At 44.9% G+C, this 16,551-nt stretch overlaps 1 protein-coding gene across 6 annotated transcripts in view; it reads right to left on the bottom strand.

The window, feature by feature from the left end:
- The window catches only part of SETD3 (SET domain containing 3, actin N3(tau)-histidine methyltransferase), a 71,292-nt gene extending 54,769 nt beyond the window's left edge, over positions 1-16,523 (bottom strand). For 3 of the 6 annotated variants that reach the window (XM_082387724.1, XM_082387723.1, XM_082387725.1), the window contains exons 1-4: positions 16,365-16,501; positions 3,774-3,917; positions 3,550-3,659; positions 969-1,061 (exon numbers count right to left, since the gene is read on the bottom strand). In XM_082387724.1, the coding sequence (XP_082243850.1) occupies positions 969-1,061; positions 3,550-3,659; positions 3,774-3,787 (217 nt within the window). In that variant the 5' untranslated portion in view covers positions 3,788-3,917; positions 16,365-16,501. Of the gene's footprint in view, positions 1-968; positions 1,062-3,549; positions 3,660-3,773; positions 3,918-14,260; positions 14,368-15,585; positions 15,669-16,364 lie in introns of those variants that run through there. The other 3 variants (XM_082387720.1, XM_082387721.1, XM_082387722.1) reach the window with 3 other exon arrangements.
- Positions 16,524-16,551: the final 28 nt, after the last annotated feature.

Genomic DNA, 16,551 nt, shown 5'->3' with positions numbered 1-16,551 from the left:
GGTCTCTACTCAGCAGAGAAACTCAGGATATAAAAAAACTTTTCAGCAACCAATTTGGTGAGCCAGGATTAGCACAGTTTACCATTTAATGCAAATTAACACATTATAAAAGAACCCGTCCCCATTGAGGGTTTGAGACTATCTAACCTAAAGACTGCATGTTTGCAGATGTGCATGGGAGAGCGGTAAAACTACTCCCTAAGACTCCCTAAGACGGCAAATACAAAACAAACCGTCTTCCCACTAACTTTCATGGCAATAAATAAAAGGGGAGTCAAAGAAGTTCTCTCATCCTTCTAAACGCAGGCTCCTTATTATGTTTTCTCCTTCTACCTTCCGTGTGGCCTGCATACAAATCTACTTTTTGTGCTTTACAGCACAAAAACAATAGGTATATTGAATACGCTTTTCTGAATTGACACTTGGCCCCACTGCCAGCCTGACTGAGAATCATTAAGATGCCTACTGAATACACCCTGGAAAAACACAGCTTGAGAAATGTAACTACATCTCTTATTAAATCAAGACATATTTGAGTTCATCGTACATCTTGACAAGACATTAACCAATCCGTATATATTTGTGTGTTGACCACACAACACCATGTACTGACCTCAAACCCTAAAGGAAACACAGGATGCAAAAACAAATTTAAATATGTATTTCATAAAATAAAAATAAATGAAAGTTATACCATCTTAGTCCCCAGATAGAAAAACTGGCCCCGCTGAAGCTCAACATTTTTACCCCTTCCAAAGCAGCAACGGCACCTCAGAAATGGGGAAAATCCTGATGGTTTCCCAACGCAGTTTCCCTCCTAATATCTAGGAGCCCTTCTACAACCACCATCCAGACAGGCACGGAGGCCTGAGGGTTGATGCCAGGTCCTTCGTTCTCAAAGCCTCTCTGCTTATGCCAGGTTTCCACAGGATATTGTTAAAATGTGATGATCATTTGAGGAAATTTACCTTTCTGTTTTTTTCGTATTTTCTCAACTAGAGACCGGATCTGCACATACTCTTCCCATTCTTTTCCTGGGCCAGGGGCAGGACTACTGCATTCTGTAACACAAAAACCATGGCACGCAAACATTTCTTTCAGCTTCACCTGTTAATCTTCAGAAGAAAGAGGATGTGGGTTTTGTTGTTGCTGTTGGTTTATTTTTAAAGGACAAAGATACTATAGCCGTGATGACAGAGGTGAGAAGTATAAACCAGGTATACTTTTTTTAAAATTAATTAATTAATTAATTTATATTTATTTTTTGGCTGTGTTGGGTCTTCGTTGCTGCGTGCGGGCTTTCTCTAGTCACGGCGAGCGGGGGCTACTCTTCGTTGCGGTGCGCAGGCTTCTCATTGCGGTGGCTTCTCTTGTTGCGGAACACGGGCTCTAGGCACACAGGCTTCAGTAGTTGCAGCACGCAGGCTCAGTAGTTGTGGCTCACGGGCTTAGTTGCTCCGCGGCATGTGGGATCTTCCCGGACCAGGTCTCGAATCCGTGTCCCCTGCATCGGCAGGCGGATTCTTCACCACTGTGCCACCAGGGAAGCCCATAAACCAGGTATACTTTTTAAAGCACGTAAACCCTCTGAAACCACCCAGGCCGCATATTACACTGTGACCACAGGACACAGGTGTGAGCACCTAACTTGCATCTACCTCATTCTTGCTGCTCTGATCAATTTTCCTCAGAATACTCGTAACAGGAAAATCTAAAAAGCTAAGCTAAAATGCAAAACATTTCCCTGAAAACTCTTGTGGATGGTGAAAAGAAGGCATATTAAGAGTCAACATTTTTTTCTAGTTAAACTCCCTAACAATGGCTCCCTAAGGGAACCAGTTAAATTGGACATAAGGACAATTAGTCAACAAACATTTCACATCCATGTGTAAGGCTCTATAATAAGCACTCTGGGGGAGTTACAACAAGAGATGGCACAGTTGCCGCTAAAAAAGAAGCTAAGATTCTGTCGGGCCAAAACCGAAAGACCTACTGCCAAGACCGGAGCCATGGCAGTGGAAGGCTGCACCCCGGGCACCCGGCCTGTCAGCGGCCCTTACCTTTTAAAACAGTAGTATCAGTTTAAAGAGAGAGACCCCAACCCACATTCCTGATAAACCTCCTGGCCCCCTTTGTTCCCCAAAGAGAAGACTAGATGTGGTAAATAATCAACAGGGGTTGGGGGGGTAGGAACTGGGAGATGGGGATTGACACATATCCACCAGTGATACTATGTATAAAATAAACCACTAATGAGAACCTACTGTAGAGCACAGGGAAGTCTACGCAGTGCTCTGTGGTGACCTAAATGGGAAGGAAATCCAAAAAGAGGGGATATATGTATACGTATAGCTGATTCATTTTGCTGTACAGTAGAAGCTAACACAACATTGTAAAGCAACTCTACTCCAATAAAAATTAATTAAAAAATTAATAATAATTAACAATAACTAGTTACGCATTGACTCATAACTTAGGTTAACCAGTCTTACTTCACTCTTCCATCAGCAAACACTGACTGAGGCCCCAGAATACAGGAGCCTGTCCTGAGGCCGCCTGTAGTCTAGCAGGAGAGACGGGGGGGAGGAGCGGGCACAGCCGTGCTCTGTGGGAGCCCCCCCTGACCTTCCGGGGGGCACCCCACAGGGGAGGATGGGAGCCCTCGGGGCGGGGGACCTGACCCTGACTCGGCTGCTGCCTGCCTCTGTCAGGGACAGAAAGCTACGTTTTTATTTGGGGGTTAGCCTGTCACATAATCTAAACATAAGGGGCCAAGAAAATGAGACAAACGTAGTGAGTTAATCGAGTGACCACGGCTAAATCTGAAACATACAGAGCACTAACTTAAATTCACAATTTAAAAAAAGAAGTTACCAGTTTACACTAACTTGCTAAAGCAAGTATCGGCACTTAACAGATATTTAATTTCCTAGAACCAAGAACGGATAACCTCCACGTGTGAAACTGGAAAACTATTACGAATCACTGAAAGCAAAGGGGAGGGAACCCAGTTCCTACGGTTTGCTCTCTGAGCGGCACGCCGCGCTCACCTCTGGCTTCACGGCCCAATGACCTTCAACCTTCACGTGCCATAGCTCACGTGGGGCTCGAGACACTCTATTTACTGACGCAAACACTGCGACTCAGCGGGGTTAAGGAACTGGTCCGAGGCCACACTGTTAAAAAGCAGTGGCGTTTGGCCTGGCCCACCGGTGCAGGCGGGCAGTGGTTATGCTAGAGCAGCTCTACATTCATGCGTTCTGTCGTCCAAGCCTCCTTAACCATAGTTACAGTTGGTACCGTACCTGTTAGGTAAAAGTTACCTGTTGGTACCTGTTGGTACTGTACCTCCATTTTTACAGGCGGGGAAGCTGCAGGTTGGGGAAGATCTGTAACGTGCCAGGCCCCATGGCTAAACAAGCTGGGATCTGAACACAAGCCTGTTTCACCTCCTGCTCCCCAGACCAGGGACCCCCACGCGGTGCAGGGGTGTGAGGAGAGAGACACACGTGTCCCACACAGAGGCGGGAAGGCCGAGCCGAGACTTACTCTGCAACAGCTCACTAGTTAGGTTCAAGGTTTCCTTCGGGGACACGCTTGCTGTAGCACCAGTGCCTGATTTCTGCGTTTTTACTCGACTCTTCTTACCCATTTTCTGACTACGGAGAAGAAAAAGAAAAAACAAAGAGAAAAGCATTACATTTCCAAAGAACAAAACTGAGTAATGAAACGTGGCACAGCAGTGGCTCAGCCTTGAGACATTAAGATCTTACCTCACAGGTGCCATATCCTGAAGTTTCCTTCCAGAAAAAGCAACGTGTAACAAATACTAGTATTTGGAGGCACTCAAATGTGAAAAAAAAAAATCTGCTTTGTAGTCTCTGGAAGAAAAGTTCGTTCCTTTTCACCTACAAAAACTATAGTAGAAGCAAGTTTTACTCCAGAATTTTTTTCAAATTACGTAGACTTCATTGTATATCCTAGTATTCTGTGATACTACAGAGATAAAAGTTACATCTACATTCATGTATCACAAACTATCACATGGCCACAAAAACCTATATATTCTCTCCTCCCTCTGCTTTAAAAGAATAATTTCCCATAAAGAGTAACTATGTCGGACTTCCCTGGTGGCGCAGTGGTTAAGAATCCGCCTGCCAACGCAGGGGACAGGGGTTCAAGCCCTGGTCCAGGAAGATCCCACATGCTGTGGAGCAGCTAAGACCGTGAGCCGCAACTACTGAGCCCACGTGCTGCAACTACTGAAGCCCGCATTCCTAGAGCCTGTGCTCTGCAACAAGAGAAGCCACTGCAATGAGAGGCCTGCGCACCACAACAAAGAATAGCCCCCGCTCTCAGCAACTAGAGAAAACCCACGTGCAGCAGCGAAGACCCAATGCAGCCAAAAAATTAAATAAATGAATAAATAAATTAAAAAAAAAAAGAGTAACTATATCATAAGCAACAGATTAGACTCTCTAGACAAATGCTGAAGATATTTTAGAGATCAAAGAAACTTCAGAGAGCTAATTCAATTCCTTAATCTCGTTTCAAGGAAAATCCGAAGTACCTTGCCCAGGGTTTCACAGGAAGTCGATGGCAGACCCTACCCTCGAAAGAGGTCTCCACTACCTCCCAGTCTGGCACTTCAACCACGCTGGAGCCCTCAATGGTCTAACAAAGAAGAAATGGCCAGGATATGCCACAAGCAGACGAGACAGTGGGACAGGGGATGCACCGATGGACACTGGGCAGAGATGTTATAACATCTGTCTGAAAACAGTTTATAGCAGTGGGTCAGGAGATGTGTCTTGAAGAAAGAAAGGGACTGGGATGTATGAAGAAAGGGTGGGCAACTCAAAGGCAGGGCAGGAATGAGGGAAGCACATGGCAGGGCAGGGGGCACAGCACCCCAGCTGGAGAGGTCTCTGTGGGGAGCGGTGGGAAAGAGGACCCCCAGCTGCAGGCGGGCTGCAACTGTTGCCCGAGGACTTTGATCTGAGCATTCCTCCTAAGACAGAAGCGCTTGAGGATGACAACCCAGGAAGATGGAGAGAGATCCCCCCAGAGAAGCGACTGGAGCCATCCACACACTAATGAATACCACACACCACGATGACGCTCCACGGAGCCCTCGCCAACAAGCTACAATTAATCTCAAGGGAGAACCAAAAGGCAAACCCTGACCTACTTGTTTTTTACAAAGAGAAATGACTATTGCAGTGTGGAGAGCTGTAATGGGACAAAAGGTTGAAAATGCATATTCTCCCACAGTCTAGCTGATCACTGATTCCACGGCAATGACTCCACGCAAATACAGGCCATGCTAAAACAACAGAAAATAGCATTCTATTAAAGGGCTATCTTATGTAGCTTCTCTGACGCGTCTGATGCATGAAGTGTACTCTGTAACTTACGTATCTAAAAAGCCTTCTAAAACACAAGAGTGGAACATATAGTGCCAGGCACCCTGGAACAAAAGCGAACAGGTAACAATACCTAACACTTCGGCAGCAAAGAGAATTAGTTATTTTGAGATCAAAAGAAGAAGGGGAAAAAAAAAAAAGTGTGGGGTGGGGGGAGCAGGCGGAGGAGTGGTTTAAGCACCTTTCCTTAAACTCAAGGACTAAACGAGAAGGAAGCTCCCGTGTTTACTCGCTCACGGCTGAGAGCCCTGGACAGAGCACCTGCCGCTCTTCTCTGCACCGGGCCCTCTCCACACCTTCCAACGGCATCTCTGCGGAGGACCACTGAACTTGACCTGAAAACAACTAAGACTACCAGTAAGCCTGGAAAGTAGGGCTTTAATCACACTTCCAAATATAGCTTGGCAGGAAGAACTGTGAAGCCCGCCGTCAGAGATGGGCTTGCCGGCCTCTCCCTGCCAGCGTGACCTTCTGTGTGTTAGGCGCCAAACAACTCAAAAACATCACTCCGATAGGAACTCCAAGACCCTTCCCACCTCTTAGCAGCCTGGGGCACAGTGAACCCAAGGCAGCCGCACCCCCCCGCCCGTCAGTCCCCCCAGCGCGAGGACCCGAGGGCTACGAAACAGGCTTCTTCACTCTGCCTGCAGCCCCTTTCCCCTCCCCACCCCAAGTCTTCCCTCAGGAATCCCTCCAACTCCCATCACTCTCTGGCATCTAGATACCTGTCCTGAGGTAACAATCGTTAATTAAAACAGCAGCAGTAGTGACCCTGTGTGCAGTCCTTAACCTCTGCCAAGCACTGCGCTAAGATCATCTCTTCATTTGATCTTCCCGGACACTCTAATCAGTAGGTATTAGCCTCATCTTTTAGATGACAGTCTCAAAAAAGGTGAAGCCCTCCATCTCTGTCCAAGGTTAGAGGTGCAGTTAGAACTCAGGTCTGCCTGCCTCTAAAGCCTGTGCTCGGCCACTGCCGCACTGCTTCTGTGACACGGAGAGCAAAAGCACAGGGCTCTGCAGGGAGCAGGAGGGCGGACAGGTCTTCCAGACCCGACACCAACAACATCCGGCCAAGCGGGAACACCCCTGAGGATCTCAGGCCACCTGCTCGTCTTGAATTCACCTCTTGCTTAGACTGTAAGTGTCCCGCGTTCTCCCTGCCCAAGCCCACCCTTGCCACTTAAATCTGCCCCCACTGAGTAACAGGTACAGATATACCATACAGGTGAAACTTCAAAACACATCAGGAAATTAGCACCTGGGAGAGCAGCTGTTCTTGAACCTCATACACATGAAATTATACAACATGCAGGCTTCTTTTGCTCAACACGAGGTCTTTCCACGGCTCTAAGGTGACACCCAACCTCCCCAGCACAGTCCTCAGGGCCCTTTACTGCTTCACCCCATGTTCCTTGCCCGGCTTTATTCTTCCCATCACCCCTTACACAACACAGCTCTAGGATTTGCTCTTGTTCTCCCCTTTTTCTGAAATAAAGCTACCCTCTGCTACCCCTGTCTCCTCCTTGCAAAATTTTTCACATACTCAGTCAGAAAGTCCCCCATGGCCTTGAGGAAATTCTGGGCTCCTCCATGCTGCCCTCACTTCCATGCAAATCAGTAAGAACGGGTCAAGTTCAAGGTGATTAACAGATGCTAAAGGCTGGCTTACCTTGAGATCAGTCTTTTGGAATTCTCTTTGGACTGTTTCCCTCCCACAGGGATATAAGCCCTAAAGAGAGAAAGCAGCTTGCCCAGGTTAGACAGTAAGAATCTTCCAGTAGGCATTAACTCGCTTCTCAATTGAGGGGTAGGGAGATGGCTGTCCTTGTCCCCAGGGGATGTACCTCCCTGGGGTACAGGATCCTACGTCCAGACCAGCTCTTAATCTGTTCTAACCAGAAACCGGGTTGACAGTGACCTCACCCAGGAAAGCCTCCAGTCACCTGGACCCACTCTGTCCCAGAGCTCCTAATTACTCAGCCCCCAGCGCACTGAATCAGAGGCATGTCCTCAAGCCTTAAGTGTGTACTTGAAGAACTAACACTTCTGGAGGACAGGGGTTCTCTGTACCCAGTTCTATGGCCCAGCAGCCGTTCTTCTGAACTTTACAGCCATCAATGTCTATAAGATTCATTTGCCTCTGGATTCAACATGGTTTGGCACCAATTCTTCTTGTACTTGTGTGACACCCTACCTAAAAGTACCTCAAAGGCGGTAGCCCCGCATTTACTTCTTTTCACCCCACAAAGCATCAGGCCCTCCTGCCACCCTTTGCCAGCTCCCTCAGCCCTCGGCCCCATGCCATCCCCTGATCCCACGCTCCCTCTTCTCTGCGGCCTACGTGCCTTCAGCCCTTGGTGAAGGTGTCTGAGTCTTGACTCAAACCCCAGCTCACCGACGGCCCCCTCCCCACTCCACACCCTGCAGAGCTCAGCCCTGGAGCTTCCACGGCCTCACGCGCTGTAGGTGACATCATTTACGTGCCTACCTCACCCACTGGTGTGCGTTTCTGTCTTGTGGCAGAAAAAACCCAAAGCTTCCATTTCTAAATTATCTGTAGGGTCTAGTATGGTGCCACGGACACAGTTGAGGGCCAAATATTTGTTGAATGAAGGAAAATCTTATTTGAATTTACTAGTGTTACCTACGGGTAAAGATTTATTTCCCATCACGATAGTAAGATTATACAGCAAGGAACCATTTTGATATATTCTCCCACCAGTGACAGAACAGTAGCCAAAATGAGACATTTACTTAATACTTAACTACTACTTCTAAGAACTAGGATGACTCTTAAAAGTCAAAACATAAATTTATACATATAAAATTCACATTTAAAAAATAGTTTCCTTTGGGAAACCGTAGTTTGTTGTTAGAAAAGCTTTAAGATATTAAATTTCATAAAAGAATCTCTCCAATAAACACAAACTAAATTTTTAAATTGTTTTTGGTCTCTTAGAAAACAACCAAGCAGGAATAAGTCCGTTTCCAATAGAAATGGAAGAGTGCGACTCAAGCACGACTTCAAGCTCCGGGGGCACTTGTGACTGGGGGCACGAGCATCTGTACGGCTCTCTGCGCTGGCCAGACACGTTTCCGCCACAGCCTGCAGAGGCCAGTGGTGACCACTGGCATGGCAGGGGGCTCAGGCATGGCTATGACTTGGCCAAGAGCCCACAGCCAACAAGCAGCAGACCTACGGCTTCAACCTGAAACCCTGTGTTACGTCCAGCACATTCGCAACTAAACAAGGTCTCCTGCATCCACGTGCCAGGACCACACCAGCCGCTGCAGAAGACGACCACAGCCAGATGAGGGACAGCCAGCCCTGCGGGCCTCAAGGATGAGGAGGTGAGGACCCAGGACTCAGCCTGGATAACTCCTAAAATGTGCGGGCAAAGTAACCAAACAGAGAGGGGTAAGGAATAAAGTACAGGTAAAGAAGAAGGACTAGATGTTAAGATTCAGTCTGAGAAAGTGTTAGAATCCAGGCTGAGTGGTTTCCTAAACTCAACCTCCTTCTGCCTTTTTTAGCTAACAAAGATTTCCCCAACTTCATGGATTTAAAATAACTACCTACCCTGTTCACTTATGATTCAAAAACTTGTTACATACAACGAATAATTTTCATTGTGAGTTCAGCTGAATCCGGGGCTAGATTCCAAGTTTCAACAAATGAAAGAGCCGAATAGGTTTCCTGAACATTCTTAGTGCTCTCAGTGGAAAAACACTACCTATTAGTTTAATTCATCAACTTCCTACAAAGACCAAATATTTATCTTAAATATTTATTTCAAATATGTATATTAGAAAAATACAAAGATGTGCTAAATTAGATATGTGTATGCACACACAAAGTTAAATTCCAAATTTTAGCCAAAGGTACAATGCTAAATGAAAGATTTTTTTCCCCCAAAGTTTAGATCGAAAGCAGGTATAATTTCCAAATTCTTAATGAATTATCTGGGGGAAACAAATATACAGTAAAAAAAGGACTTAAACAATACTTAAGACAAAAGAAAATAATACGTAGAAAAGCAATAGGATTGACAGGCAAAAGGATTCTACAGTAAACAATTATAGTGACAGTCCTTCAAAGGAAGGGGCATCTATAAAAAGAAACAGCAAAGCTAAGAGTTCCACACATATCTACATTGCTTCACCAAGATATTTTAAAAATCTACAAAATCCTCAAAATCTGGCTCTTTGTAACACCATAAACTTTTTAGCAAGTCCATCAACAATCTCTCCACCTAAGAGATACAACAAACTTTAGAAAACAGTAAAATAGATAGCATATTCAATTATTATTTAAATTGCTGACTAATATGCAAGTGTCATCTGTAATCAACAACCACTTCTGACCAGTGAAGTGATTCTTTCACACATAATCTGCCTAGGTGAGGAGAAATAAGAACACAGTGCATTTAAGGAATTTGGTTGATGGGGTGGTGGGCGTGGTGAGGGGGACACTTAACCCATTTTTACAAAGTATACTTCACACCTACCGAACAGACCGAGATGGAATTCAGCTGTGTGGGTTTTTTTTTCTTTCCCCCAAAAATTCTAAACGGAAAGAATGTATATTTGCGATATTCTTGAGTTGCTTTCAACTAAATACAACTAGAATAAACATTTTTGATTATACTTATTTGGTAATTTACCCAGAAAACCTTAGCTCAAACCCAGCATCTGTTTTTCAATGTATGCTGCATCTTCCCAACCTTACAGCTGGTTTGACTAAGGGAGAGAATGGTCCTAGAGCTTCCTCCCACCTCAGGCTCCCAGCTGTAAATGGACTTGAAGGGAGTGTGAAGCCTGCCTAATCTTTTGGAGGAAGAAAAGAATCTCACTAAAATACTTCGCAGACCATTAGGATCAGATTACTACATTCTGAATTAAATACACAAACTACAGGATGATGGCCTAGGAAAATGAAAGCACTCCCAAATTGAAAAGCATTTAACTAAGTTCTCTCTCCTACACAACTGATGAAGCATACATGGTCCTTGCGTTGGTACCATGTTAACTGAAATACTGGAAACACCTCTCTTTGCACAGTAGCAGGATCTAGTAACAGGGTCAAGCCTTACTAACTTATCCAGGTTCAAGTGGCTAACTAGCACCCATCATTCCAATCTCTATCAAAGGAGACGCTGATGTGTCACAGCTCAAAAGTACCAAGAAGTCAGGGCAAGCAGACAGGCAAGATGGTGGAATTAATTTCAACTCAGTAGCTACATACATACCAAGATGAATGTAGACCTATAAGCTGCATGTAATTACAATTTCAATCTTTATACAGAAAATCTGAGCTGTCATATATACATATATAGATAGATATGTAGATAGATATAGATATACACAAACTTGAGATTTAAACTTGCTTTCTACAATGTTTTTGATATATTTCCACTAATACACATGATAATTTTAGAGATGCTTAAACCATCTTTGATTGACTTTTCAATACGTAATAGTCTTAGTTTTAAACTGCTATTGAATTAAGTTGTAAATACACTTAAAATGAGGCTCCTATTTAAAGGAAGTTGCAAAAAAAACTCTTCATAAAGCAAAGAATCATTCAGTATCATGAATAACCATTTCCTATTATAGCTTTCTAAAAGAAAAATGTTAAGGGTGAAGGAACAGCTAGCTATAATCTGTCAAGAAATTACTTTCAAACCACCCACATTCCTCCCATAAGGATTCTAGATTCTAGAATTGTGGAACGTCAGGTTTGGAAGAGACCTCTGGGGCTATCTGTGTTAATCCTCAAGCCTGAACATCTTTAAAATAAAGATATCTAATGTTATGTTGCAGGTATGGTTATCAAAGTGCTTTGCTCTCCACTGCCAAATTCAACCCAAGGAGATGAGTCCCCAACTTACCGTGGTTCACGTTAGGATATTTCAACTTAAATACAGATGGTGCAAGCGCATACACATTCAGTAGAAACCCTGAATTTTTATCTTTTCCCAGGCTAGTGATATGCAGTGCGATACCCTCTGGTGACGCTGGCCAGTGGCGACAAGCCTCAGCTCCCCGCAGGTTACACGGAGCATGAGGGTAAACAACGAACACACTTACAACCCTTCTGAACAGACAGCCATTCTGTTTTTCACTTTCAGTACAGTGTTCAAAAAATAACATGAGATATTCAACACTTTATTATAAAACAGGCTTTGTGTTAGATGATTTTGCGCAACTGTAGGCAAATTAAGTGTTCTGAGCGCTTTTAAGGTCGGCTAGGCTAAGCTGTGATGTTTGGTACATTAGGTATGTTAAATGCATTTTCGACAATGATATTTTCAACATGCTGTCAGGATGTAACCCCATCATAACTCGAGGAAGATCAGTATAGCTAACACTGCCTTACTCTTCTACCAGCCAAGTGAATGAGTGAATTCATGCTTGCATTCAGTGCACATTTCTTGAGTATCTAATATGAAATGCAGCGATAAGTGAGACGTGGTCCCAAAGTCTTGAGGATAAGGTGGTAACCAACTACACCCTTTGTTACGTAAACTGACCTTCAGCCAGATACATGTGCTACATTAAACAACTGAGTTTTGGAACCTAAATGCAATTATTCATGCTGTCACGTTGTTTGTTTCTGGGCTGTTGAACCTGTGTGTGCCCTGGGGCAGGGCCCCAACATGACCGTCTTCATCATAACTGCATCACCAGGCATTTCCTATATCAGGAACTGAGGTAAGCATTTTACACACTAGACAAAGAAAGATATTATGCCCACTTTACAGATGAAAAAGCCGAAGTTTAGTGAGGTTAATAAATTTATGCAGCATGACAGACAGTTGGTAGCAGAGTCTCATCAGCACAGCTCGATGTCAAATGTCACTGATGCCCAACAGTATTTCATGGATTCAGTGCAAAACCAACCCCCTTAGAGAGGCTCTGAAGGTTCATTATCTCTGAAATTCAAAATAACAGTATTCCTTTGCAGTTGTAAAACATACCATGTAAAGCTTTTACCCCTCTGGCCTTTTAAAACTATAGAGTCATTACGCTGGCCTTGTCCAAAAACAAAGGAGTGGCCTCAGCTTAAATTTGGGACATGAACAAAACTTCCAAATTTTATGATAAAGGCAACTTTCATGAGTATTTTTCAACACTAACCCTTACTTTCTCTTAACTGTGCTTAACAGAAAACTATTGATACTGAAGAGTCAGGCCTATTTTCTGAGATTGAAACCTTTAAACCACTTGGTCATAGAATTTTTAGACCTTGTTATGTTCTAATGAACTGTATCGTAAACAAAGTGGAAAGTGAAATTCAGGATGGTAGATAGGTAATAAGGCTAAAACACTGCATACTTATTAAGAGCTCTATGTAGACACCTGCTTATCTAATTCTCTAGACAATTTTTTAGTCCTTCTAAAAAATAGTGAAAGCACTTTTTCCTGCCCTGTCCCTCTGGCCCCCCATCCCTCTGTACCCCTATTATTCAGCCTACGCATGTAAGAGGTTAAAATTTTACTCTGGCTTGGTAATCAGTATCACTCAGCTCCCTTTCAAAATCTTAACTTCAGAGCTGGACTTGTCTTCCACTGCCAGTCAAGAGTGTTTGGACTTATCTTGATTATTAATTAACTTCTACTTGGAAAGGACCTGAATAAGAAAAAAATTTTCAAAGTCTTAACTTTGGTATTTGAATTTTATAATCATTTGGAATCATTTTTCTTCCATTCAAATATACTTCAGGTGAAAACTGTCAATAGCTGTGTTTGTACCTCTGGTTTTACAATCTGTTTACTTCTACACCTAGAAGAAACTCCCAAATGGAAATGGAGTCTACACAGCTAATCTCTGGCTTGAGTTACTGAATGAACTTAACAACAAAAAGGATTCTGTTAATCAATTTTTTTCCCATAAGACTATTAAAATGACTTAAAAAAAAAAAACAAGTCTCAACTCCTTTGTAATAAAATAAATATAAAATGTGTATTAATATTTTGTTAGAAATTTATTTTTACTTTGAGAATATGATGTAAATTATATTTGCAGATCAAAATATTTAACAATCTCCAATTTTATGAGTAGGAAAATGAGATGACATAAGGAAATCCAACGTACAGAAGTCAATTTTGCCAAGTAAGGTACACTTGTATATGCAACAAAAGTGAAAACCAGAAAAATTTTAAAGCAAGGAATCCTTAATCTGACAACCTTTAGTGCTTAAATATGACTCAGAATGAACTGATACCCAAGATAATCACTTCTTCAACTGTAGCAAGAAAAAAAGGATGCAGAGCAAATCAAAATATTCTTTCTGATAAATTAATGGGCCCAAATATAATTCTTGTTCATTGAGAAAACAAATTAACTGGCCACAAGCAACTTCCAAAGTACCATAAGAATAAAGATATATTCACTCTTCAGTATTCTGTTAAAAATGTTTAATGCCATAGTAATAAATGACTCCATTTCCTTTGTGTGGGAACAAAATCTAGGTTCCACTCCGAGGACTGACGTACACGAAGAGAAAACACACTTGGAAACTCTTCCTCCCTACTCCTCACAGAAGCCAGAGAAGACAAACCAGTTTCTAAAGATAAAAAAAAACCTCCCAGTGATAGATATTCATCAAACTACACCAAAAAAGATACAGTATTATTAGTTACATTTCTAAAAGCTACTGCAGATTAGTGATAAGAAAAAAGGAGACTATGTAATTCAAACATTTTGAGAGATTTGGAAAGCTTCAAACTAAACTGACATCTAGTAAAAAGAAAGAGAAACCCTGAGCCAGGAGGTAAGGTTTTCACTCATATTTTTACTAAAATTCCACACGCCACAAAGTAGGTACCTGGTTTCCATTGAATTCAGTGATTATCTGCTAAATATTTACTGCGAGCAGACTCCAGCATACTGTAGATACTCTCCTCCAGCTGTCGTCTCCTTTGCCATTCTCTTCTGGATCAGGAGAGCGGCAAGTTTTAAGGAAACGGTTGTGACCAGTTATCAGAGCTCTCAGAACAAAACAGTTTTCCAGGGGTTGAACTTTAGAATGGAAAACTATTTCAGTACAACCTTCACAGCTCTCTCAGTTTCCAGTGGCTGGCTTCTAAAGCAAAGGTTTAGTCGTCACTGAAAACGTGGCCAAAGTGTTCAGCAAGTGTTACTTTCTTCCTGACAATCTTACTGCACTCCTATCGACAGAACTAAACAGAAACTTTCATTTCTACAGCACACGTAGACATAAATGTTTTAATCTGCGAGTCCAACACCATTCCTATTCCAGGGATCATTGGAGAAGAGATGAGAAGCAGCAACCATGTTACTCGTTCAGACTAGAGTTTCATTTCAGACATTAAGTTACAATTTTGAATATATATAAAAGAGGGCAGACAGGAAGGGGGGTAGCAGAAGGAAAACCCAGGCCGTTGGGGCCCAATAACAAGCTGTTCTGCGGCTCTCTGAGAACTCGTCTTTTCAAATTACTTTCCTAGGCCGGAGAAAAACTCCTTTAAATGCTGGAGCTTTTCCAAACTATCAATCACAGCAGCCCCAGCAACTAATTTGCTAAGATGAGACTGCATACATAGTAGACTGTATGGACACAATATATCGTGGTTCAAATAAGTCTTGCCAAATTTTAAGGGTACAGAGGAAAGCTGCTTTTATTTTGCTACATTCTTAAGTTAAATTCATTCACTTAAAATGGTAAGAAAAACCTTTCCAAAATTATTTCTGGTTCCTTCAGTTTTGAAATAGCAGTGGGGTCATTTTGGAGAAGAAAATCGGGGAGGAAGAGGTTATCATCGACGCATGGTAAAATTCAAACTTTTCAGTGTCCAGTTCTGCCGAACGCATACAGCTGTTGTAACCACACCACAACCAAGCTCTGTGCAGATCCGTCACTAAAGGGTTAACTCTTCGGAGGCTCTTAAAAGCAAAATTCACCTGTCAACATACTTTAAAAAGGATTTTTTCTTTCGAAACATCACCTCCTTCGTTTGGAAATGCAAAACATCACCTCCTTCATTTAGGATCCCAAGTGATCCTACACCAGTCAACACACGGCAGGGGTAAGCCCCCCCTCCCCCGCAGCAAGTGGCGCCCAACGCTAATCGGCTCCTCCCCCGCCCACCCCCACCCCCACCCCGAGTAGAAACTGGGGATAGAGGCTACACAGTTGCATCGCCAGGCTGGAGCCACGAGGAGGAAGAGTTTGATGCTGGAATGACAAACTCCGAAGCACTGAATTCTTCTCCCTAGTAGGGCACGGAGCGTGGGGAAGATGGCCAGGGCGCGTGGGAAGAAACATGACCTATTTTCAACGACTGTTTTTATAACTGGAAAGTGAGGGAGAGAAGCAGGGGCTAGTCCCCGAGCACCCCCGAGGGCACCTGAGGTTTGGAGAGAGGAACATGAAAGCCACACCGTCCTCGCCTAAGCAGCAGAGTGACGACGGGAGGGAGGGAGGGAGGGAGGAAGGAAACGGGTGCGCGAGCCGGCCCCACGCAGAGCCGAGCCGACGAGAGCGAGAGGGATCGACCCCGGCCCCACCCGGTGGGTGCCGAGGGGCCGGGCGCTCCCTGCACCTGCTGCCACCTCTGAGCGGGCAGAGCGGGGAACGGAGCTTCGGCCGCCGGGAAGGGACGCTGGGCAGCGGTGAGCGCGCCCCCGCCCCAGGAGGGCCGGAGGGCAGAGGCCGTGCGGCGCCCTCCGACCTCGCCTGGCTCCCGGCACCCAGCCCTGCCCGCCGGGCCCCAGGGCGCACACCGATCCCTGCACCCTGGGCCCAGAGCGGCCGGCGGGGCGCGGGCCGGACCACGGCCGAGGGGCGCCGGCCGGGATTGGGGGCAGCCTCGCAGCACTCCGGGCGGGGCGGGGGGGAGGTGCGACACGAGTCTGCCCGGCGGGCCGCGCGCGCGCGCGCGCGCGGAGGGGCCGCCGCCGGCACTCACCTGCCCGCTTGCCCCTTCGCGCAGCGGCGGCGGCGCCACACTCCGCCGGGACTCGCAGTCCACCTCAACCAAGCCCCAGGCGGCGGCGGCGGCGGCGGCGGCGGCCGGACAGGAGGGGGCGGGACAGCTGCCTGAGACGGCCCCGCCGCCGCGGCCCAACCCGGTTCCGCCCGCCCCAGGCCCTGCC

The sequence above is a fragment of the Balaenoptera borealis genome, assembly GCF_965194805.1.
Source record: "Balaenoptera borealis genome assembly, chromosome: 3".
Taxonomy (NCBI): domain Eukaryota; kingdom Metazoa; phylum Chordata; class Mammalia; order Artiodactyla; family Balaenopteridae; genus Balaenoptera; species Balaenoptera borealis.
The sequence above is the reverse complement of the archived record's forward strand: the minus strand, read 5'-3'. Positions and strand labels throughout refer to the sequence as shown.